Source organism: Bos indicus x Bos taurus, chromosome X, assembly GCF_003369695.1.
Source record: "Bos indicus x Bos taurus breed Angus x Brahman F1 hybrid chromosome X, Bos_hybrid_MaternalHap_v2.0, whole genome shotgun sequence".
Classification (NCBI taxonomy): domain Eukaryota; kingdom Metazoa; phylum Chordata; class Mammalia; order Artiodactyla; family Bovidae; genus Bos; species Bos indicus x Bos taurus.
The window spans coordinates 126869483-126893904 of NC_040105.1; the positions used below are offsets into that span (position 1 = coordinate 126869483).

At 42.8% G+C, this 24422-nt stretch overlaps 3 protein-coding genes across 7 annotated transcripts in view; 1 reads left to right on the forward strand and 2 right to left on the reverse strand.

The window, feature by feature from the left end:
* Positions 1-16767, forward strand: part of ZNF449 (zinc finger protein 449) — a 37926-nt gene extending 21159 nt beyond the window's left edge. The window contains exon 4 of the mRNA XM_027535091.1: positions 15455-16767. Coding sequence (XP_027390892.1) covers positions 15455-15468 — 14 coding nt within the window. The 3' untranslated portion in view covers positions 15469-16767. The remainder of the gene's footprint in view (positions 1-15454) is intronic.
* A 3001-nt stretch (positions 16768-19768) lies between these two features.
* Positions 19769-24422, reverse strand: part of LOC113886665 (zinc finger protein 75D-like) — a 40947-nt gene continuing 36293 nt past the window's right edge. The window contains exons 6-8 of one of the 5 annotated variants that reach the window (XM_027532969.1): positions 23098-23249; positions 22881-22947; positions 19769-22473 (exon numbers count right to left, since the gene is read on the reverse strand). In XM_027532969.1, coding sequence (XP_027388770.1) covers positions 22903-22947; positions 23098-23249 — 197 coding nt within the window. In that variant the 3' untranslated portion in view covers positions 19769-22473; positions 22881-22902. The remainder of the gene's footprint in view (positions 22474-22880; positions 22948-23097; positions 23250-24422) is intronic. The other 4 variants (XM_027532972.1, XM_027532971.1, XM_027532973.1 and 1 more) reach the window with 4 other exon arrangements.
* LOC113886666 (zinc finger protein 75D-like) overlaps positions 19937-24422 on the reverse strand; it is a 107834-nt gene continuing 103348 nt past the window's right edge. Inside the window, exon 7 of the transcript XR_003509528.1 lies at positions 19937-19952. The gene's annotated coding sequence lies outside the window, so the exon portion shown is untranslated. The remainder of the gene's footprint in view (positions 19953-24422) is intronic.

Below are 24422 nucleotides of genomic sequence, written 5' to 3' on the forward strand. Positions count from 1 at the left end.
TTTTATAGCTGAGTAATATTCCGTTGTGTATATGGACCAAAATTTTCTTATCCATTCATCTGCCAATGGACATCTAAATTGCTCCCATGTCCGAGCTATTGTAAACAGTGCTGCAATGAACATTGGGGAACATGTGTCTCTTTCAATTCTGGTTTCCTTGGTGTGTATGCCCAGCAGTGGGATTGCTGGGTCATATGGCAGTCCTATTTCCAGTTTTTAAAGGAATCTCCACACTGTTCTCCATAGTGGCTGTACCAGTTTGCATTCCCACCAACAGTGTAAGAGGGTTACACTTTCTCCACACCCTCTCCAGCATTTATTGTTTGTAAATTTTTTGATGGCAGCCATTCTGACCAGTGTGATATGGTACCTCAGTGTGGTTTTGATTTGCATTTCTCTGATAATGAGTGAGGTAGAGCATCTTTTTTCATGTGTTTATTAGCCATCTGTATGTCTTCTTTGGAGAAATGTCTGTTTAGTTCTTTGGCCCACTTTTTGATTGGGATGTTCGTTTTTCTGGTATTGAGCTGCATGAGCTGCTTGTATATTTTGGAGATTAATTCTTTGTCAGTTGTTTCATTTGCTATTATTTTCTCCCATTCTGAAGGTTGCCTTTTCATCTTTCTTATAGTTTCCTTCATTGTGCAAAAGCTTTTAAGTTTGATTAGATCCCATTGGTTTATTTTTGTTTTTATTTCCATTACTCTGGGAGGTGGACCATAGAGGATTATGCTGTGATTTATGTCAGAAAGTGTCCTGCCTATGTTTTCCTCTAAGAGTTTTATAGTTTCTGGTCTTACATTTAGATATTTAATCCATTTTGAGTTTATTTATTTATTTAATTTTTTTTTAAAGTTAGTGCTTTTTTATTGTCGTAAAAAGCACACAATATATGAAACCATCCTCTTAACAAAACTTTTTTCTTTGTTTTTTAATTTATTTATTTTTAAAATTTCTTTATTTTTTAATTGAAAGATAATTGCTTTATAGAATTTTGTTTTCTGTCATACCTCAACATGAATCAGCCATAGGTATATATATACGCCCTCCATTTTGAACCTCCCTCCCATCTCCCTCCCCATCCCACCCCTCTAGGTTTATACAGAGTCCCTGTTTCAGTTTCCTGAGCCATACAGCAAATTCCCATTGGGTATCTATTTTACATATGGTAATGTAAGTTTCCACGTTACTCTCTCCATACACATCACCTTCTCCTCTCCTCTCCCCATGTCCATAAGTCTATTACACATGTATCCCATTGTTCATTGCAGCACTATTTGCAATAGCCAGAACATAGAAGCAATGTAGATGTCCATCGACAGATGAATAGATAAAGAAGTTGTGGTACATATACACAGTGGAATATTACTCAGCCATAAAAAGGAACACATTTGAGTCAGTTCTGATAAGGTGGATGAACCTAGAACCTATTATACAGGGTGAAGTGATTCAGAAAGAGAAAGATAAATATTGTATTCTAACACACATATATGGAATCTAGAAAAATGGTTCTGAAGAATTTATTTACGGGGCTGCAGTGGAAAAACAGACATAGAGAATAGACTTATGGACGTGGGGGGAGGGGAGGAGAGGGTGAGATGAATGGAAAGAGTAACATGGAAACTTACCTTACCATGTGTAAAATAGATAGTCAACGGGAATTTGCTGTATGGCTCAGGAAACTCAAACAGGGGCTCTGTATCAACCTAGAGGGATGGAATGGGGACGGAGATGGGAGGGAGGTTCAAAATGGATGAGATATATGTATACCTATGGCTGATTCATGTTGAGGTTTGACAGAAAACAACAAAATTTTTAAAAAATGCATTTTAGTCAGTTCTAATGAGGTGGATGAACCTAGAGCCTATTATACAGAGTGAAGTAAGTCAGTAAGAGAAATATAAATATCATATACTAATGCATATATGCAGAATATAGAAAAATGATACTTAAGAATTTATTTGCAGGGCAGCAATGGAGAAACAGACATTTTGAGTTTATTTTTGTGTATGGTGTTAGAAAGTGTTTTAGTTTCATTCTTTTACACTTGATTGACCAGTTCTCCCAGTATCACTTATTAAAGAGATTATCTTTCTCCATTGTATATTTTTGCCTCCTTTGTCAAAGATAAGGTGTCCATAGATATGTGGATTTATCTCTGTGCTTTCTATTTTGTTCCATTGATCTATATTTCTGACTTTGTCCCAGTACCATACTGTCTTGATGACTGTGGCTTTCTGGCATAGTCTGAAGTGAGGAAGGTTGATTTATCCAGTTCCATTCTTCTTTCTCAAGATTGCTTTGGTTATTCGAGGTTTTATCTGTTACCATACAAATTGTGAAATTATTTGTTCCAGTTCTGTAAAAAATACCATTGGTAGCTTGATAGGGATTGTGTTGAATCTATAGATTCCTTTGGGGGTACTCATTTTCACTATATGGATTATTCCAATCCACAAACATAGTATGTTTGTCCATCTATTTGTGTCATCTTTGATTTTTTCACCAGTGTTTTATAATTTTCTATATATAGGTCTTTTGTTTCTTTACGTAAATTTATTCCTAAGTATTTTATTCTTTTTGTTGCACTGGTGAATGGGATTATTTCCTTAATTTCTCTTTCTGTTTTTTCCTTTGCTAGTGTATAGGAATGCAAGGAATTTCTGTGTATTAATTTTATATCCTGCAACTTTACTATATTCATTGATTAGCTCCAGTAATTTTCTGATGGTGTCTTTAGAGTTTTCAATGTAGAGGATCATGTCATCTGCAAGCGGTGAGAGTTTTACTTCTTCTTTTCCAATCTGGATTCCTTTTATTTCTTTTTTTAAATTTTATTTTATTTTTAAACTTTACAATATTGTATTAGTTTTGCCAAATATCGAAATGAATCCGCCACAGGTATACCTGTGTTCCCCATCCTGAACCCTCCTCCCTCCTCCCTCCCCATACCCTCCCTCTGGGTTGTCCCAGTGCACCAGCCCCAAGCATCCAGTATCGTGCATCGAACCTGGACTGGCGACTCGTTTCATACATGATATTATACATGTTTCAATGCCAGTCTCCCAAATCTCCTTTTATTTCTTTTTCTTCTCTGATTGCTGTGGCTAGGACTTCTAAAACTATGTTGAATAGTAGTGGTGAGAGTGGGTACCCTTGTCTTATTCCTGATTTTAGAGGAAATGCTTTCAATCTTTCACCATTGAGGATAATGTTTGCTGTGGGTTTGTCATATATGGCTTTTATTATGTTGAGTTATGTTCCTTCTATGCCTGCTTTCTGGAGAGTTTTTATCATAAATGGGTGTTAAATTTTGTCAAAGGCTTTCTTGGCAACTATTGAGATAATCATATGGTTTTCTCTTTCAATTTGTTAATATGGTGTATCACATTGATTGATTTGTAAATATTGAAGAACACTTGCATTCCTGGGATAAAACCCGCTTGGTCATGATGTATGATCTTTTTATTATGTTGTTGGATTCTGTTTGCTAGAATTTTGTTGAGAATTTTTGCATCTATGTTCATCAGTGATATTGTCCTGTGGTTTTATTTTCTGTGGCATCTTTGTCTGGTTTTGGTATTAGGGTGATGGTGGCCTCATAGAATGAGTTTGGCAGTTTACCTTCCTCTGCAATTTTCTGGAAGAGTTTGAGTAGGATAGGTGTTAGCGCTTCTCTAAATTTTTGATAGAATTCACCTGTGAAGCTGTCTGTTCCTGGGCTTTTGTTTGTTGAAGATTTTTTATTACAGTTCTGATTTCTGTGCTCGTGATGGGTCTGTTAAGATTTTCTATTTCTTCCTGATTCAGTTTTTAAAGGTTATACTTTCCTAAGAATTCCATTTTTTCCAAGTTGTCCATTTTACTGGCATATAATTGTTAATGGTAGTCTCTTATGATCTTTTGTATTTCTCTGTTGTCTGTTGTGATTTCTCCATTTTCATTTCTAATTTTATTGATTTGATTCTTCTCCCTTTTTTTCTTGATGAGTCTGACTGTTTGTCTATTTTATCTATCTTCTTAAATAACCAGCTTTTAGTTTTGTTGATTTTTGCTATAGTCTCCTTCATTTCTTTTTCATTTATTTCTGCTCTTATTTATGATTTCTTTCCGTTTACTAGCTTTGGGGTCTTTCTTTTCTTCTTTTTCTAGTTGCTTTACATGTAAAGTTAGGTTGTTTATTCGATGTTTCTCTTCATTCTTGAGGTAGGTGTGTATTGCTATGAACCTCCCTCTTAGCACTGCTTTTACTGAATCCCATAGGTTTTGGATTGTTGAGTTTTCATTTTCATTTGTTTCTGTGTATATTTTGATTTCCTTTTTGATTTCTTCTGTGATCTGTTGGTTATTCTGAAGTGTGTTGTTTAGCCTCCATATGTTTGTATTTTTAATAGTTTTTTTTCCCCTGTAGTTGACATCTAATCTTACTGCACTGTGATCAGAAAAGATGCTTGAAATGATTTCAATTTTTTAAAATTTACCAAAGCTAGATTTGTGGCCCAATATGTAATCTATCCTGGAGAATGTTCCGTGTGCACTTGAGAAAAAGGTGAAATCCATTGTTTTGGGGTTAAGTGCCCTGTAGATATCAATTAGGTCTAACTGGTCCATTGAATCATTTAAAGCTAATGTTTCCTGGCTAATTTTCTGTTTGGTTGATCTATCCATAGGTGTGAGGGGGGTATTAAAATCTCTTACTGTTATTGTGTTACTGTTAATTTCCCCTTTCATACTTATTACCATTTGTCTTACATGTTGAGGTACTCCTATGTTGGCTGCATATGTGTTTATAATTGTTATATCTAATTCTTGGATTGATCCCTTGATCATTATGTTATGTCCCTCTTTGTCTCTTATCATGGTCTTTATTTCAAAGTCTGTGTTATCTGATATGAGTATTGCTACTCCTGCTTTCTTTTGGTCTCCATTTGCATGAAATATCCTTTTCCAGCTCCTCACTTTCAGCATGTATGTGTCCCTAGGTTTGAGGTGGGTCTCTTGTAGACAGCATATATAGGGGTCTTGTTTTTGTATCCTTTCGGCCAGTCTTTGTCTTTTGGTTGGTGCATTTAACCATTTACATTTAAGGTAATTATTGAAAAATATGATCCAATTACCATTTACTTTGTTGTTTTGGGTTCGATCTTGTAAACCTTTTCTGTGTTTCCTGTCTAGAGAAGATCCTTTAGCATTTGTTGAAGAGCTGGTTTGTTGGTACTAAATTCTCAGGTTTTGCTTGTCTGTAAAGCCTTTGATGAAAAAGCAATAATACACAGAAGAACTGTACAAAAAAGATCTTCATGACCGAGATAATCATGATGGTGTGATCACTCACCTAGAGCCAGACATCCTGGAATGTGAAGTCAAGTGGGCCTTAGAAAGCATCACTACAAACAAAGCTAGTGGAGGTGATGGAATTCCAGTTGAGCTATTTCAAATCCTGAAAGATGATGCTGTGAAAGTGCTGGCACTCAATATGCCAGCAAATTTGGAAAACTCAGCAGTGGCCACAGGACTGGAAAAGGTCAGTTTTCATTCCAATCCCAAAGAAAGGCAATGCCAAAGAATGCTCAAACTACCGCACAATTGCACTCATCTCACATGCTAGTAAAGTAATGCTCAAAATTCTCCAAGCCAGGTTTCAGCAATACGTGAACCGTGAACTTCCAGATGTTCAAGCTGGTTTTAGAAAAGGCAGAGGAACCAGAGATCAAATTGCCAACATCCACTGGATCATGGAAAAAGCAAGAGAGTTCCAGAAAAACATCTATTTCTGCTTTATTGACTATGCCAAAGCCTTTTACTGTGTGGATCACAATAAACTGTGGAAAAATTCTGAAAGAGATGAGAATACCAGAGCACCTAACCTGCCTCTTGAGAAATCTGTATGGAGGTCAGGAAGCAACAGTTAGAACTGGACATGGAACAACAGACTGGTTCCAAATAGGAAAAGGAGTACGTCAGGGCTATACATTGTCACCATGCTTATTTAACTTCTATGCAGAGTACATCATGAGAAATATTGGGCTGGATGAAGCACAAGCTGGAAACAAGATTGCTGGCAGAAATATCAATAACTTCAGATATGCAGATGACACCACCCTTATGGCAGAAAGTGAAGAGGAACTAAAGAGCTTCTTGATGAAAGTGAAAGTGGAGAGTGAAAAAGTTGGCTTAAAGCTCAACATTCAGAAAATGAAGATCATGGCATCTGGTCCCATCACTTCATGGGAAATAGATGGAGAAACAGTGGAAACAGTGTCAGACTTTATTTTTTGGGGCTCCAAAATCACTGCAGATGATGACTGCAGCAATGAAATAAAGACACTTACTCCTTGGAAGGAAGGTTATGACCAACCTAGATAGCATATTAAAAAGCAGAGACATTACTTTGCCAACAAAGTTCCATCTAGTTAAGGCTATGGGTTTTCCAGTAGTCATGTATGGATGTGAGAGTTGGACTGTAAAGAAAGCTGAGCACTGAAGAATTGATGCTTTTGAACTGTGGTGTTGGAGAAGACTCTTGAGAGTCCCTTGAATTGTAAGAAGATCCAACCAGTCCGTCCTAAAGGAAATCAGTCCTGAATGTTTATTGGAAGGATAGATGTTGAAGCTGAGACTCCAATCCTTTGGCCACCTGATGTGAAGAGCTGACTCGTTTGAAAAGACCCTGAAGCTGGGAAAGATTGAAGGTGAGAGAAGAAGGGGATGACAGAGGATGAGATGGTTGGATGGCATCACGAAGTCAATGGACATGAGTTTGAGTAAACTCCGGGAGTTGGTGATGGACAGGGAGGCCTGACGTGCTGCAGTCCATGGGGTCACAAAGAGTCAGACATGACTGAGCAACTGAACTGAACTGAAAGCTTTTGATTTATCCTTCATATCTGAACAAGACCCTTGCTGGGTAGAGTAATCTTGGTTGTAGGTTTTTCTCCTTCATCGCTTTATGTCCTGCTGTTCCCTTCTGGCCTGAAGTGTTTCTATTGAAAGATCAACTATTATACTTATAGGGATTCCCTCATGTGTTATTTTTTGCTTTTACCTTGCTGCTTTTAATATTTGCTCTTTGTGTTTGATCTTTGTTAGTGTGATTAATATGTGATGTGTCTTGTGGTGTTTTGCCTTGGGTTTCTCCTGTTTGGGACTCTCTGGGTTTCTGGACTTGGGTGGCTATTTCCTTCACCATTTTAGGAAAGTTTTCAACTATTATCTCCTCAAGTATTTTCTCATGCCCTTTCTTTTTTTCTTCTTCTTCTGGGACACCTATGATTCAAAAATTGGGGTATTTAACGTTGTCCCAGAGGCCTCTGAGGTTGTCTTCATTTTTTTTCATTCCTTTTTCTTTTTTCCTCTCTTTTTCATTTCTTTCCACCATTGTATTTCCACCTCACTTACCCTCTCTTCTGCCTCAGTTATTCTACTGTTGGTTCCCTACAGAGTGTTATTAATCTCAGTTATTGCATTGTTCATTATTGAATGGCTCTTCTTTATTTTTTCTAGGTCCTTGTTAAACATTTATTGCATTGTCTCAATCCTTGTCTCTAGTCTATTTATCTGTAACTCCATTTTGTTTTCAAGATTTTGGACAATCTGTACTATCATTATTCTGAATTCTTTTTCAGGTAGATTCCATATCTCCTCCTCGTTTGTTTGGTTTGGTGGGTTTTTATCATGTTATTTCACTTGCTGAATATTTCTCTGCCTTTTCATTTTGTTTAGATTGCTGTGTTTGGGGTGCCCTTTTTGCAGGCTGGAAGTTCGTGGTCCCTCTTAATTGTGGAGTCTGCTCCCTGTGGGTAGGGTTGGACCAGTGGCTTTTCAAGGTTTCCTGGTTGGGGGAACTTCTGTCTGTGTTCTGGTGAGTGGAGTTGGATCTCTTCTCTCTGGAATGCAATGAAGTGTCCAGTAGTGAGTTTGGGGGTGTCTATGGGTTTGGTATGTTTTGGGTCATGTTCCTGTTCTGCTGGAGAATTAACCTGGTGTGTCTTGCACTGGAACTTGTTGGCTCTTGAGTGGGGCTTCGTTGCAGTGTAGGTATGGAGACTTTTGGGTGAGCTCTTGTTTATTAATGTTCCCTGGAGTCAGTTCTCTGACATTCTAAAGTTCTGGAGTTGGGCCTCCTGCCTCTGGGTTTTGGTCCTCCTCTTACAGTGGCCTCCAGACTTCTCTATCCATACAGCACAGAAGATGAAACCCCTAGGTTAATGGTGAAACAACTCTCCACAGCCAGGAATACCCAGAGAGATTCACAGAGTTATATAGAGAAGAGAAGAGGGAGGAGGGAGATAGAAGTGATCATGAGGAGAAAAGGGAGAATCAAAAGTGGAGAGAGCAATCAAGCCAGTAATCATATCCCTAAGTGAAAATGGATACTGAAGATTAGATTCTTTTTTTTTTTTTAACTTTACATTATTGTATTAGTTTTGCCAAATATCGAAATGAATCCGCCACAGGTATACCTGTGTTCCCCATCATGAACCCTCCTCCCTCCTCCCTCCCCATACCCTCCCTCTGGGTCGTCCCAGTGCACCAGCCCCAAGCATCCAGTATCGTGCATCGAACCTGGACTGGCAACTCGTTTCATACATGATATTATACATGTTTCAATGCCATTCTCCCAAATCTCCCCACCCTCTCCCTCTCCCACAGAGTCCATAAGACTGATCTATACATCAGTGTCTCTTTTGCTGTCTCGTACACAGGGTTATTGTTACCCTCTTTCTAAATTCCATATATATGCGTTAGTATACTGTATTGGTGTTTTTCTTTCTGGCTTACTTCACTCTGTATAATAGGTTCCAGTTTCATCCATCTCATTAGAACTGATTCAAATGTATTCTTTTTAATGGCTGAGTAATACTCCATTGTGTATATGTACCACAGCTTTCTTATCCATTCATCTGCTGATGGGCATCTAGATAAGATTAGATTCTTAAAGGTACAAAATTGATAACAAATATCAAAAAGCAAAGTTTAAAAACCTAGAATAGAAGTTAGACTCTCAAAAACACAATATAAAAAATACAAAACAAAATCAATCACAAAAAATGAAAAATACATATGGAATTGATTTTAAAAAATAGGTTTTTTTTTAAAAAGAAGGGAGACATACAGATGGCTAACAAACACATGAAAAGATGCTCAACATCACTCATTATCAGAGAAATTCAAATCAAAACCACTATGAGGTACCATTTCACACCAGTCAAAATGGCTGCGATCCAAAAGTCTACAAATAATAAACGATGGAGAGGGTATGGAGAAAAGGGAACCCTCTTACACTGTTGGTGGGAATGCAAACTAGTACAGCCACTGTGGACAACAGTGTGGAGATTCCTTAAAAAACTGGAAATAGAACTGCCTTATGATCCAGCAATCCCACTGCTGGGCATACACACTGAGGAAACCAGAAGGGCAAGAGACATGTGTACCCCAATGCTCATTGCAGCACTGTTTATAATAGCCAGGACATGGAAGCAACCTAGATGTCCATCAGCAGATGAATGGATAAGACAGCTGTGGTACATATACACAATGGAGTATTACTCAGCCATTAAAAAGAATACATTTGAATCAGTTCTAATGAGGTGGATGAAACTGGAGCCTATTATACAGAGTGAAGTAAGCCAGAAGGAAAAACACCAATACAGTATACTAACACATATATATGGAATTTAGAAAGAGGGTAACAATAACCCTGTGTACGAGACAGCAAAAGAGACACTGATGTATAGAACAGTCTTATGGACTCTGTGGGAGAGGGAGAGGGTGGGAAGATTTGGGAGAATGGCATTGAAACATGTAAAATATCATGTATGAAACGAGATGCCAGTCCAGGTTCGATGCACGATACTGGATGCTTGGGGCTAGTGCACTGGGATGACCCAGAGGGATGGTATGGGGAGGGAGGAGGGAGGAGGGTTCAAGATGGGGAACACATGTATACCTGTTGTTGATTCATTTTGATATTTGGCAAAACTAATACAATTATGTAAAGTTTAAAAATAAAATAAAATTAAAAAAAAAGAAAGTTAAAAGAGAAATAACCAAAATTTTTAAAAATCAAAAAATGATCATAGTAAAAATACATCTAGGCATTTCTCTGGACCTTTTGTGGGCAGTGTGGGGTCAGTTCAGTGTCAGTTCAGTTCAGTTCAGTTGCTCAGTCATGTCCGACTCTTTGCGACCCCATGAATCGCAGTACGCCAGGCCTCCCTGTCCATCACCAACTCCCGGAGTTCACTCAGACTCACATCCATCGAGTCAGTGCTGCCATCCAGCCATCTCATCCTCTGTCGTCCCCTTCTCCTCCTGCCCCCAATCCCTCCCAGCATCAGAGTCTTTTCCAATGAGTCAACTCTTCACATGAGGTGGCCAAAGTACTGGAGTTTCAGCTTTAGCATCATTCCTTCCAAAGAAATCCCAGGGCTGATCTCCTTCAGAATGGACTGGTTGGATCTCCTTGCAGTCCAAGGGACTCTCAAGAGTCTTCTCCAACACCACAGTTCAAAAGCATCAATTCTTCGGCGCTCAGCCTTCTTCACAGTCCAACTCTCACATCCATACATGACCACAGGAAAAACCATAGCCTTGACTAGATGAACTTTTGTTGGCGAAGTAATGTCTCTGCTTTTGAATACGCTATCTAGGTTGGTCATAACTTTCCTTCCAAGGAGTAAGTGTCTTTTAATTTCATGGCTGCAGTCACCATCTGCAGTGATTTTGGAGCCCCCAAAAATAAAGTCTAAGCCTGTTTGCACTGTTTCCCCATCTATTTCCCATGAAGTGATGGGACCAGATGCCATGATCTTCGTTTTCTGAATGTTGAGCTTTAAGCCAACTTTTTCACTCTCCTCTTTCACTTTCATCAAGAGGCTTTTTAGTTCCTCTTCACTTTCTGCCATCTAAGAGTGGTGTCATCTGCATATCTGAGGTTATTGATATTTCTCCCGGCGATCTTGATTCCAGCTTGTGCTTCTTCCAGTCAGTGCTTCTCATGATGTACTCTGCATATAAGTTAAATAAGCAGGGTGACAATATACAGCCTTGACGTACTCCTTTTCCTATTTGGAACCAGTCAGATAACCCCTTATTCTGGCTTGTATATCTGGCATATATATCTTATATATATTCTGGCTCATCTCTGGCTTGAGACCTTGTTTTCAAGGTGTATAGGTGCCTCTCAAGTGCACAGTCTCAACATTAACTGCAGGGTTTTAATCTGTTGCACCTGTCACTTCCATAGTAGTTCCCCCTTCTTTGTTTATTTTGGCTTCCTCTGTTTGCAAGTCTCTTCCATGTCTAATTTCTGCCCTGATACAAGGGGGCGAAGGTGGCCACTTATTTAGGCTCACTTGTTTAGTTGTGTTGTGGGGAGGGAGGGGCACTGCAAACAAATACCACTGGCATGTGTGGGGAGTGCTTGCAGTGGATGGACCACACTGGGTTTGCCACAGCCCAAGGCGGCGTGTCCTTCCTGGGTCCACCCTGCTCAGGCTCCAGGGTGCTCTGCAAGGGCATTGTCCCAAGTGGGCCCTGCATTTTGTGCACTTCCCAGGTCTAAGCCACTCAGGTTCTAGGGTGTTCTGCAGGGGCACAGACCCAGATGGGCTGTGGGTTTTGTGCCTTTCCCAGGTCTGAGCAACTCAGGTAACTGGGCGCTTGGTGAGTGCACTGTCCCAGGTGGGCCATGCATCTTGTGCACCGCACCGGTCCCGGCCACTTGGTTTCCTAGGTGCACTGTGACAGCCTCAGGTGTGCTACGTATCTCCTCTGGGGAGCTGATCTCAGGCCGTGACACTCCTGGCAGATGTGAACTGTCCAGTATCCCAGGAAGACATGATTAGCAACTGGGAGCCTGCTCACAGTTTGATAGAAGATGCAGTTTCTGGGGCCAAGATTGCCGCAGCCCCTTGCCTTCCGGCTCTGGCTGTGGCACAGCTGCCTCTCTGGCACTGGGGAGGGAGGGCCCTAAATGGCAGCTGGCTTGCTCTCATTTGGTATTCGCTCAATCCTTTGTTCTGTGAGCACACCAGGGGTCATCGTGTGGCATTAGAGCCTTTCACAGGAAAGGTTTATTTCTTTGTTTTCATCTCTCTAGCAATCCCACGGTTTAGGTTGCTATCTCACATTGGCTTCCTCAGATTGTCCTCAGGGCATTCAGGCCCGGTCCTTACGGTAAGGACCGATGATGCAGCCTGTACCTCCCAGTCCAGCCCCCACCTGCTGCTGGTGGAAGAGAGTGTCTGTGCCGCTTCTTCATCTCTGCTTGTAGTTGTGGTGAGGTGCATATTCTGTAGGGCATCCCCCACCCCGTCCTGTTATGTTGCCCGCTGAGATCCCCAAATTCCCCACAGACACACCTATGAAAGGGTTTTCTACAGTGTGGAAACTTCTCCTTCACGACTCCCTTTCCAGGACGGGTCTCTGTCCCTAAATCTTTTGTCTGTTTTCATCTTATATATTTTGTCCTACCTCCTTTTGAATACATTGGGCTGCTTTTCTGGGTGCCTGGTGTCCTCTGCCAGTGTTCAGAAATTATTTTGTGGAAGTTGCTCAACATTCAAATGATCTTTTGATGAATTTGGGGGTGAGAAAGTGGTCTCCCTATCCTTTTCCTCCACCATCTTAGGACCACCCACTTTCTCTTTCTCATCTTGCCCATATCACAACTGTCTGTGCTGGATGGCTGTTCCTGTACCTGAAGGTCATGGACACACAACACCCACAAGGCTTTGTGATGTCCTTCAAGAATTCCACATGCAGATGGCGCTGCCCCACTAAGTTTTCCAGTTATATAAGTATCTACAGTCTCACATTGAGATATACTCCCCCTACTTTCTTCCTGTACCCCAAGACCTCTCTTCTCTTTCTTACCTTGCTCTTCTGAAGACTGGGTGTGCAGGAGGCACTGTCCCTGTGACTGAAGGCCTTGACAACACAGTACCCACAGGCTTTTCTGATTTAGTTCAACAAATCCACTAGCAGATGATGCTGCTCCACTACATTTCCTGAATTCTACCTGGCTCTACAGCCTCACATTGACATTTACTCTCCCACTCCCTTCCTGTGCCCCGAGACCTGTCTTTTCTTTCTTCTCTTGCCCTTATCAAACGTGACTGTGCAGGAGTGACTCTCCCTGTCGCTGAAAGCCTTGTTGACACAACACCTCCATGGCTCTCAGATGTAGTTCAAGGAATACACCATCAGAAGGCACTGATTCACTAGCTCTTCGAGTTCTACTTGGCTCCACAGTTTCACAGTGATATCTACTCCCACTCCCTTCCTGTGCCTCAAGACCTCTCTTCTCTTTCTTCTTTTGTCCATATCAAAATTGTGCGAGGGTGACTGTCTCTGTCTGAAGACCTTAGCAACACAATACTCCAAGGGACTTCTGATGTAATTCAAGGAATCCACCAGCAGATGGCTCTTCTCCACTAGCATAGAAATCGGAAGCACAGAATCAGTTAACAGGTTCCTTTTTTTATTTATGTATTTATTTGACTGTGATGGGTCATCCTTGCTTCAGTGGGCTTTTATCTAGTTGCGGCGATCCAGGGCTTCTCTTGGTTCAATTTTATGAGCTTCTCATTGCTGTGACTTGTTTCCTAGCAGAGGCCCTAGTGATGGCTTCAATAGTTGTGGCGCCCTGGCTTAGTTCCCCCTTGGCATGTGGGGTCTTCCTGTACCAGAAATTGAACCTCTGTCCCCTGCACTGGCAGGTGGAATCTTAACCACTGGGACCCCAAGGGAAGACCTGGAAGGTGAAGTCTTAACTACTGGACCACTGTGGAAGTTCCCCCAGGTCATAGATTTAGATGCAGACATATGACGGGAGCTTGGTCCAAGAAACAAAGCATGAACAGGGTGCAACTGACCAAAATCGTGAAGAAATGCCTGAGCTGGAAATCAAGCAAACTGGCTGCTAACCTTGAATCTCCCACCCCTAGTTCTGTGGCTTTTGTACATCATTGTGAGTCTTTAAATTTTATTTTATTTTTAAACTTTACATAATTGTATTAGTTTTGCCTTAAACTCACTTAAAATACAGTTCACTTATGTTAACCTCTCGGTCCTCAAGCTACCAGGGTGTAGTGCTTCTCAAACTTTAATGTGCATGGAATCACCAGGCATATTATGAAAGTGCAAGTCCTGGTTCAATAGGCCTGTGATGGAGGCCTCAGAGTCAGAAATTCCCAGGTGATGCTAATGCTGCTGGTCCCTAGACCACACTTTGAGTAGCAAGCAAGCATATACTACAGAAGTGGCTTAAGGGCTCTCACTGCTGGTGTGGATGGAAGGTCAGAGGCAGAACTTTAGTCACCACGCCCTTGCAAGCTTCAGCCAGTGCCTTGCCTTTTGAGGTCCTGAGACTGTGGAGCTCGTCTGATCAGCTCTCAATCAAGCTGATCAGTAACAAAGATTTATCCTGGAGGATAGACTGCTTCCATGTGGTCAATGTTCCCCTTGGTCAGTGTTCATTGATTGATGTAAAATGAGTGGCCAACACATCCCCAGGGCTTTCTGATGTAGTTCATGAGATCCACCAGCAGATGGTAGGTTATTGAGTTACACTAGGCTCTACGGCCTCACATTGACATCCGCTCCTCCCACTCCTATGCTGTGCCCCAAGACCTCACTTCTCTTTCTCCTCTTGCCCTTATCAAAACTGACTCTTCTCAGGTGACTGTTCCTGTTGTTGAGGCCTTAGGAACACATCTCCCCTGGACCTTTCTGATGCAGTTCAAGGAATCCACAAGTAGAAGACGCTGCTCAAATATATTTTCGAGTTATACAAGATTCTATAGCCTCACGTTGACATCCACCACCACCCCCACTCCCTTCCTGTGCCCCCAAAGCTATCTTCTCTTTCTTCTCTTGACCTTATCAAAACTGGCTGTGCAGCAGTGACTGTGTCTGTGGTGAAGCCTTTGGCAACACAACACCCCAAGGGCTTTCTGATATAGTTCAAGGAATCAACCAGCAGATGGTGATGCTCCACTAACATGGATATCAGAACCACATAATCAGTTCATAGGTTCTTTATAATTTTTTATTTATATATTTACTTTGGCTGTGCTGGGTCTTTGGAGAAGGCAATGGCACCCCACTCCAATACTCTTGCCTGGAGAATCCCATGGATAGAGGAGCCTGGTGGGTTGCAGTCCATGGGGTCGCTAAGAGTCGGACATGACTGAGCGACTTCACTTTCACTTTTCACTTTCATGCATTGGAAAAGGAAATGGCAACCCACTCCAGTGTTCTTGCCTGAAGAATCCCAGGGACAGGGAGGCTGCCTATGGGGTTGCACAGAGTCGGACACAACTGAAGCGACTTAGCAGCAGCAGCTGGGTCTTTGTTGCTGTGGTGGGCCTTTCTCTAGCTGCGGTGAGCCAGGGATACTCTTTTTTGCAGCGTTCAGACTTCTCATTGCCCTGACTTCTCGTTTCAGAGCACAGGACCTAGGGCACCAGGGCTTCCACAGTTGTGGAGCCCAGCTTCGTTGCTCCGTGCAAAGTGGAATCTTCCCGGACCAGGGATCGAAGCCACGTGTCATGCACTGGCAGGCTGAGTCTCAACAAGTGAACCACCTGGGGAGCCCCCGAGGCTGAAATCTTAACTACTGGACCTCCAGGGAAGTCCCGCAAGTCATGGATTTAGATGCAAGGACATGTGACAGGGGCTTTGTCCCAGAAACAAGGCATGAACTTGTCCTCTGGGATCAGAGGGAATCTGCCACAGGGTGCAACTGACCAGAATAGTGCAGAAAAGCCTAAGCCGAAAGTCAGGAAACCTGGCTGCTACCTTGCATCTCCCACCCACTAGTTGTGTAGCTTTGGGTGCATCATTATGAATCTTCCTTAGTTTGTTTGTACAACACAGTTCACTTACGTCAACCTCTTGGCCCTCAAGCTTCCAGGGAGTAGTGCTTCTCAGTACTGCAGTACTTTGCAGGTGGCATGTATTTTGGTTTTGTCTCATGATATCTAGTTAATTTTTGTATGTTATGTGAGTTTTTTTGTTTTTAAAGATGTGCTTTTCCAATGTTTCCAGTATTTTGCTGAAAATGTTATTTTTCTCTGTTGTACTGCATTTACATCTCAGTCAGAAGGCAATAGTCTTTCTGACTTACTTCACTCCATATAATAGTTTCATCCACCTCTTAATTAGCCTCCAATTAAAATAAATTTTAAAAAAGGCAATCCTCCATATAGTTTTGAGTATATTGTGAACTCTGTTCTGATCCATTGATCTGTAAATCTATCTTTATACCAAGATCACACTGAATTATTGTTGATCTATATCGTTTTGAAATGAAGTAGTATAAATCCTGCATCTTTGTTCTTTTTCAAAAATTTTGGCTCTCCTTAGCCTTTTGTATTTCTATGGAAAGGTGGAATCACTTTGTCAATTTATTTTCAAAGTCCTACTGTTGCTTCATTGGGAATGCATTGAATTTATAAGTCAGTTTTCTAGAGCTCCCATCCAGCAATATTGAGTGTTCAAATCTGTGAGCATGAGATATCAATTTATGTTTGTAGTATTTAATTCCTTCTGTAATTTTCAGTGTACAGGTCTTCCAGAAATTTTGTCAAATTTATCCCAAAGTACTAATATTTCTGCAAAGAAAACATGTAAATGGCTACCAAACAAATGAACAGATGCTCCATGTCATTGAAAGTTGAAAGTGTCAGCTGCTCAGTCATGTCCAACTCTTTTGCAATTCCAGGGACTGTAGCCCACCAGGCTCCTCTGTCCATGAAATTCTCCAGGCAAGAATACCGGAGTGGGTAGCCATTACTTTCTCCAGGGGATCTTCCCAACCTAGGGATCAAACCCTGGTCTCCTGCACTGCAGGCAGATTCTTTACTGTCTGAGCCACCAGCAAGTCCAATTTCACATCATTAGCCTTAGGGAAATTCACATGAAAATTGCTTCACACATACTAGGATAACCGTAAATTAGAAAAGAAAAATAACAACTGTTGGAGAGTGTGGAATCATCATACATTACTAAGTGGGACTGTAAATGGTGCAGCCTCTATGTAAAACAGTTTGGTGAGTTCTTCCATTAGTTAAACATAGAATTAACATGTTATCCAGCAATTCTACTCCTAGTTGTGGACCCCCAAAATTGCAATCAGGTGTTCAAACAAAACCTGTACTTGAATGTCCATAGTAACCCTATTCACAATGGCAAAAAGGTAGAAACAACACAAATGTCCACAAACATATGACTGGATAAATAAAATGTCATATATCCATAAAATGGAATATTATTCTCCCATTAAAAGAAACATACAATAATGTGAATGAACTACACATAATGTGAATGAACTACAAAATATTACACTAAGAAGCCAGGTATAAAAGGTTACATATCATATGATTCCATTTGTATGAAATACCCATAAAAAGTATATACATAGAGACAGAAAGCCTGTTTGTATTTGCCAAGGAGTAGGGTAGGGAGGTAATGAAGACTGACAATGCACATGGTGTTCTCATCTGTGGTGATGGAAATATTCTAGAATTAGATAATGGTGATGGTTACATATTGGGGATGTACTTCATGCTACTGAATTTGATACTTTAAAATGGTTATAATGGCAACATTTGTTGTGTATTTTGCCATAATAGAAGACCCATCTCATCATAAATTTAAGGATTTGTTCATACTTTCTCAATCTGTTCCACTGATCTACGTGACTATCTTTGTACAAAATGCATACTGTTTTGATTACTGTGGCTTTATGACTTCTGGAATAGGTATGATAAATCCTTCAACTGTTTTCCTTTTTCAAAATGTTTTGGCTATTTAAGGTGATATAAATGTATATTCCGCATATATTTTAAGATCACCTTGTCAATTTCTACAGGAAATTCAGCTGAGATTTTGATAGATATTGGGCTCAATCTACAGATAAACTTGGGGAAGGTTGCCATAACTCACAAACAACTAATCTCAAAAATATACAAGCAACTCCTACAGCTCAACTCCAGAAAAATAAATGACCCAATCAAAAAATGGGCCAAAGAACTAAATAGACATTTCTCCAAAGAAGACATACAGATGGCTAACAAACACATGAAAAGATGCTCAACATCACTCATTATCAGAGAAATGCAAATCAAAACCACTATGAGGTACCATTTCACACCAGTCAGAATGGCTGCGATCCAAAAGTCTACAAATAATAAATGCTGGAGAGGGTGTGGAGAAAAGGGAACCCTCTTACACTGTTGGTGGGAATGCAAACTAGTACAGCCACTATGGACAACAGTGTGGAGATTCCTTAAAAAACTGGAAATAGAACTGCCCTATGATCCAGCAATCCCACTGCTGGGCATACACACTGAGGAAACCAGAAGGGAAAGAGACACGTGTACCCCAATGTTCATCGCAGCACTGTTTATAACAGCCAGGACATGGAAGCAACCTAGATGTCCATCAGCAGATGAATGGATAAGAAAGCAGTGGTACATATACACAATGGAGTATTACTCAGCCATTAAAAAGAATACATTTGAATCAGTTCTAATGAGGTGGATGAAACTGGAGCCTATTATACAGAGTGAAGTAAGCCAGAAGGAAAAACACCAATACAGTATACTAACACATATATATGGAATTTAGAAAGAGGGTAACAATAACCCTGTGTACGAGACAGCAAAAGAGACACTGATGTATAGAACAGTCTTATGGACTCTGTGGGAGAGGGAGAGGGTGGGAAGATCTGGGAGAACGGCGTTGAAACATGTAAAATATCATGTATGAAACGAGATGCCAGTCCAGGTTCGATGCACGATACTGGATGCTTGGGGCTAGTGCACTGGGATGACCCAGAGGGATGGTATGGGGAGGGAGGAGGGAGGAGGGTTCAGGATAGGGAACACATGTATACCTGTGGGGGATTCATTTTGATATTTGGCAAAACCAATACAATTATGTAAAGTTTAAAAATAAAATAAAATTTTAAACAAAATAAAAAAAAATAAATTTTCTCAGCTATGTCTTACAATGTTTTAAGTAATTTTTAGTTTGCAGGTCTTATTCATTTTTTATGGGATTTATCCCTAATGTTTTATTCTTTTGAAGGCTATTGTGTATCCAGTTGCTTTCTTAATTTCACTTTTGGGATTTTTGGTGCTAGTATGTACAAGTATAAGCGATATTTTGATGTTGATATTGTGTCCTGTTGGCCTTGCTAAATTTGTTTATGGGTCTAGTGGCTTTTTTGTGTCTGTGCTTTACTTGTTATTTTCTCCATACAGGATGATCTGTGAATAAACAAAGCTTTATTTATTCCTTTCCAATTCAGATGGATTTGTCAGGGTAGGGGGCTTATTCCATTTGCTCAAGCTTCCACTACAACGATGAATGGAAATGGCAAGAGTAGACACCATGCATTGTTCCCAATATTAGGTACATTCTTTCACCATTAAATATTATGTGCACTGAGGTTTTTTATAGACTATTTGCCAGAAGAATGAGTTCCTAACAATTTCAATGTTCTTAAAAGATTTTAACATCATGAATGGGTATTGAATTTCACCAAATCCATGTTTTAAATCTTTTGGAATGATTATGTATTACCCCTTTTTTCTATTAATATGAAGTATAACATTCACTGGTTTCCTGCCATGACCCCACCCAATTATAGCCCTCAGGATGCTCCCCTACCCCAGCTTCTGGCCACCAGAGTAGGGTGAGCTCACCAACAGACCCTCTCCTCCAAGGGGGCACCACACCAGAAACAAGAGGCCTCTGTGTATTTTTTTTATTGAACTCAAATAATTTTTATTAACTTAGATAGACACAAGATTTGTCAACACTGAAAACAAGAACATTTCTCTGACCAGACTGCGCTGACTGGTGGAGAGTTCATCACACACAGAAAAGGGAAAGCTGTCTTATTCAAGTCGGTGATGGCGTAGAACCTCCACTGCCTGAAAAAGAGATTGCAAATAAATAAAGTACACAGAGAGGAGAGCAGCAGAGGCCTAGTGAGGAGATGAGGAAGAGGTGGGAGAGCAGCAGCAGCAGCAAACTACTCAAGATCAAAATAGTAAGAAAAATAGTGGCAGGAGCACGTGCTGAGGACGTGTCCCCGCCCCTCCCACAGCCAATACCTTTGGGGGCGGACAGCCCCAGCCAGAGCCCCATGGGGAGGGGGGATTCTCTGCAGGTGATGATGGGTCTCTGAGCCTGGGGCCCCTGAATCTCTAACATACTTTCTCCACTTTAGGAAGCGGCCTCCCAGGGCCCAGGCAGCTCCAACAGAGCTGGGAGCCCGGGGAGGACAGGATGCCCGTCCCCCAGAGCACACCCACTGAACAGCTCAGCACCTTCTGCAACCCACAGCCACTCATGTGTGCATAAACACTCACACACACGCATTCACACATGCACACTGACATGTATATTCATACCTGCACACCCATACCTTCACACACACACACATCCGTGAACTCATCTGCACTCATACCCATACACTCATCCACGTACACCCACACACACATCCCCACGCTCACACACTCAAGCCCTCATGCATGAACATGCAAATTCACACACACATCCCCACACTCACACATGCACTCAACATGCGCACTCACACACACATTCACACACAGGCACGCACATATTAAGTAAAGACTCTCCCTAGTGCCCTCCCCAGGTCCTCTCAGGCTGGCCCAGGAAGAGGCTGCGGCTGGGGATCCAGTCACCCAGAGGGTGAGATCCAAACTTGAAAAGGGCACATTTACACATCAGCCCCAAGGAGGCCCCTGGTCCTCCGCTCCTCTCCTCCCCTGCAGCCCATGTCACAGTCTCTCAGAACTCCAGGGATGCAATCTAAAGGCTGGCAGTCTCCCAGAAGTGGTCCTGGAGGGACACAGTTGGGGTGGAGGAGGGGCCACCAGGACCAGGGCTTTCCAGGCAACTTGGCACAAGGGAGGAAGCCATCAGCGCCCTTCCGTCTGTGGGAATCTGCGGGGCGCATGTGGTAGCCTGGGTGCAGCCTCAGGCCTTGGGGTGAGGCAGGCAGAACTCTTCAGCCGGGCCCTGGGTGGCTGAGAAGGGCACATGGTGTGAGGCTCAGCCCCTGTGTCCCAGGGGCAACCAGGCTGCTGTGGTTCTTAGTCCCAGCAACTGAGGACCAGGACCGCAAGCAATCAGTGAGGGGGCAGATGTGGATATGGGATGGGGGTGAGGGCCAGGGCCTCTCCCGGCTCCCCTCAGTGCCGCTTCTGGTGCACCAGTCAGCAGCACAGCCAGGACCGCTGCAGGCCCATCCAGAGCAGATGCTCCTGTGTGATCCTAGCAGGAGGGGCAGCCTGGAGACAGAGACATGGGGTCATGCGTGGGTCTCAGCTCCACCCCACCCACTTGTATCCCTTCCCTCCTATTACACTCGGCCCCAGGAGCCAGCCAACACCCCCACCCAAACTGAGAGACCTGTGCCACTCGACACCAAGGAACCCCTGGTTAAGCCTTGCATGGGGCTTGGGTTGGGGTGGGGAGGTTTGTGTGTAAGGACCTTGCTCCCAAAGGGGGTTCTGAGACTCATCTCTCCTGTGACCGTATCAGCTCAGACTGTCCCCCAGTTCTTGCCTGTGACTTGCTCTCACCTTCCATGCCACGGGCCTCCCTCTCTCTCTAGATCTCTTGGGAGCCTGTGCTCCCCTCCCTCATCCTACTGTGCCAGGTCTCCCAGAGACTGGGGGGCAGGTAGGCAGTGCAGACCCAGAGGCAGGTTCAGCTCCCCCACTTCTGATCTATGTCACAAGGGCAAATGTCTCCCTTCCCAGAGCTCAGCAGGGGGGAGAACCTGCTCCACCAGAGTGTCTCTAGCTCCATCCTTCCTCCCTCATGCCAGTACTGGATCACCAGGCCACCTCTCCCCTCGAGCTCTCCACCTGGAAGGCCCTGCCTCTCCTCGAGGGGTCAGGCCCTTCTCTTGGGTGCTCCCCAGGCAACTCTAGGGTCAGGGGTGCCCCAGGCAGGGATTTGACTCTCTGGACAAAACCACGGAAGGGGCGGTTCACTTTCTATAAAACCAGTTCCTGCAAGAAAAACATGGGGACTTAAGAGTTGCCACTTCACCCAGAGATGTCCCCGTCTCCCCAGTTGTTGCCTACCCTACAAGCCTCTTCTCCATCTGCTCTCCCATCCCAGCCTGACAGCTGCCCTCCACTCAAGGAGACCCCCACTTTCCTAAATCCCTTTGGGACACAGGGGCTGCTGGAGGCTGTCCAGGACTGGAGCAGTGCATTCTGTGGCACCAGGAGGGCACTGATAGGAGGTGGAGGGAGCGTGGCTGAGATGGGGCAGGGCTGGGAGGAACACATCTTTCCCACTCTTCCCTGTCCCCTGATGCAAAGCTTTGGAGGGTGGAGAGGAGCAAGAGAGACAGCAGGAGCAGGCAGAGAGCAGTCCCAGAGACCCGCCAGGAGGAAGTCTTGTGAAGGGCTGAGAAAGAGACAGACCTGGGCTTGGGCCAAGAACACAACCATCCATCCAGGCTGCCTCTCGAGGGGTGGAGGACAAGCGGGCCAGCATCCGCTCTCTTCTAGGGCTTTCTCAGGGCCTCTCCAGGGCCATTTCCCTCCATTTCCCCGTGTTCAGGTGACATTACCAGGGCCATGGGCCGAGGTGATGGGCTGACCCTCGGAGATGCCCAGAAGTCGCCTCTCGTCCCCAGGTTGTAAATATGACAAGGTTGTCCAGAGGGCCTGCGTGCACCCTGCCTTGCTCGGCAGCTTTCCAGGCTGGCTTCCACGGGTCCCTTCCTCCCCCAAGCCACCTAGGGGCTGGATATGTAGATGCCATGGCAACAGCCTCCCTCCAGCCCACAAGTCCAACCTCTGGCCTCCTACCTTTTCGGTCAGGGTCAATCATTCATGTTTCTAATGAAGAATTTCCTCCTTCTGCTCCCTCCTTCGTCTAAAGTGAAACAACAGGTTGGCTACTCTCAGATAATTTCCTTGAGTTTCATGGAAAGGGCCCGTTTTGAGAGTTTCAGTGCAGTTCGTCACCAGGCACGAAGTGGCTGGCGAGAGCTGGGGCTTCGGGACTGCGAGGTCGTTTCCGTACCCTGCATGTATCACCGTGATTTTCATTGCCCACTGTTGTCTCAGCATCTTTCATTGCGGCCTTTCCTAATACTTCGCATCCTGATGGTTGTATCTCTAATGTAGGAAGAGATACAGGTGGGTCATTTCCAGTGTCATTTTTGAGCTTTAACCCTGTTGGAATAAACAGAAGAATCAGCCATCTGTTTCCCAGAACAAGAAAACTGTAGGCATGGAAGAAAAATCAATGCTGACAGCTTTTTAAAAATACAGGAACAAGGGATTTTGGGTCTAATCTGGACAAAATGGCACAGACCCATTTTTCCCTGGTCTTCCTTTCTGGGCACAACTACATATCCATTTAAGAATGCAAGATACAATGAACAGAGAATTCTATAAAGTGGTAAGAGGAAGGCAAAATGGTTTGGGACTCCAGAACTAGAAGAGTAACACAGTAGGTATCTTACATCCCCACATCCCAAAATGTAGGCAACCCAGATCTCGTGTTTTCCAAATCTCACCTGAGCAACAGAAGGCTACCTGAATAGGCTCACTCCATCCACAGTCGGAAACGGGAAACCGTCTGACAACATCAGAACTCCAATCGGAGACATCAGATTTGTCATGCAGAACTAGCAAGATGGACCTAGCTAACCAGCCACTAGCAGCCGGCCCCAGGAAGCCTCTTCATCCCTACGGGTCAGAGATTCCCACTGAGAGACACTCCAGCCTAAGTAAAGATCTTCCTCATTCCTCACTCTCTGGCAGCATGAGCAGGAGCACATGGGAATCCCAGCAGTACCACATAAATCGAGGAGACCAAAATAATACCATAAAGGCTCTGAAAATTAAGCTGTCACTAGACACATATTCCACAAAGTAGAAAAGAACTTACATGCTAAACTAAAACAGAGTGACTGCCCATTAAAATATTTAAATAGGACTCAGACTCTCCTAACATAATAGACAAATGATCAGGATACAAAAAACAAATCACACAGCACACCTAGAACCAAAAAAAAAAAAAAAAAAAACCCACAACTAGAGTGAGGAAAAGCAATCTGACAAAAATAGAATCAGATTGGTAATCAAAACCAGAAAGGCAACAGAAAAATTTTAAATATATGGGGACAAATGGAAATATACTTCTTAATAATCCATGATTCAAAGAGAAAGTCTCAGGAAATTAAAAATACATACTTAAATGAAAATGAATTATATAATATAATCAAAATATGTGGAATGCAGCTGTAGGAATGCTCAGAGGAAAATGTATAGCCCTAAAGGCACACAATAGAAAAGAGGAAAACTCTCAAATAAATAATCTATGTTTCTACCTCAAGAATC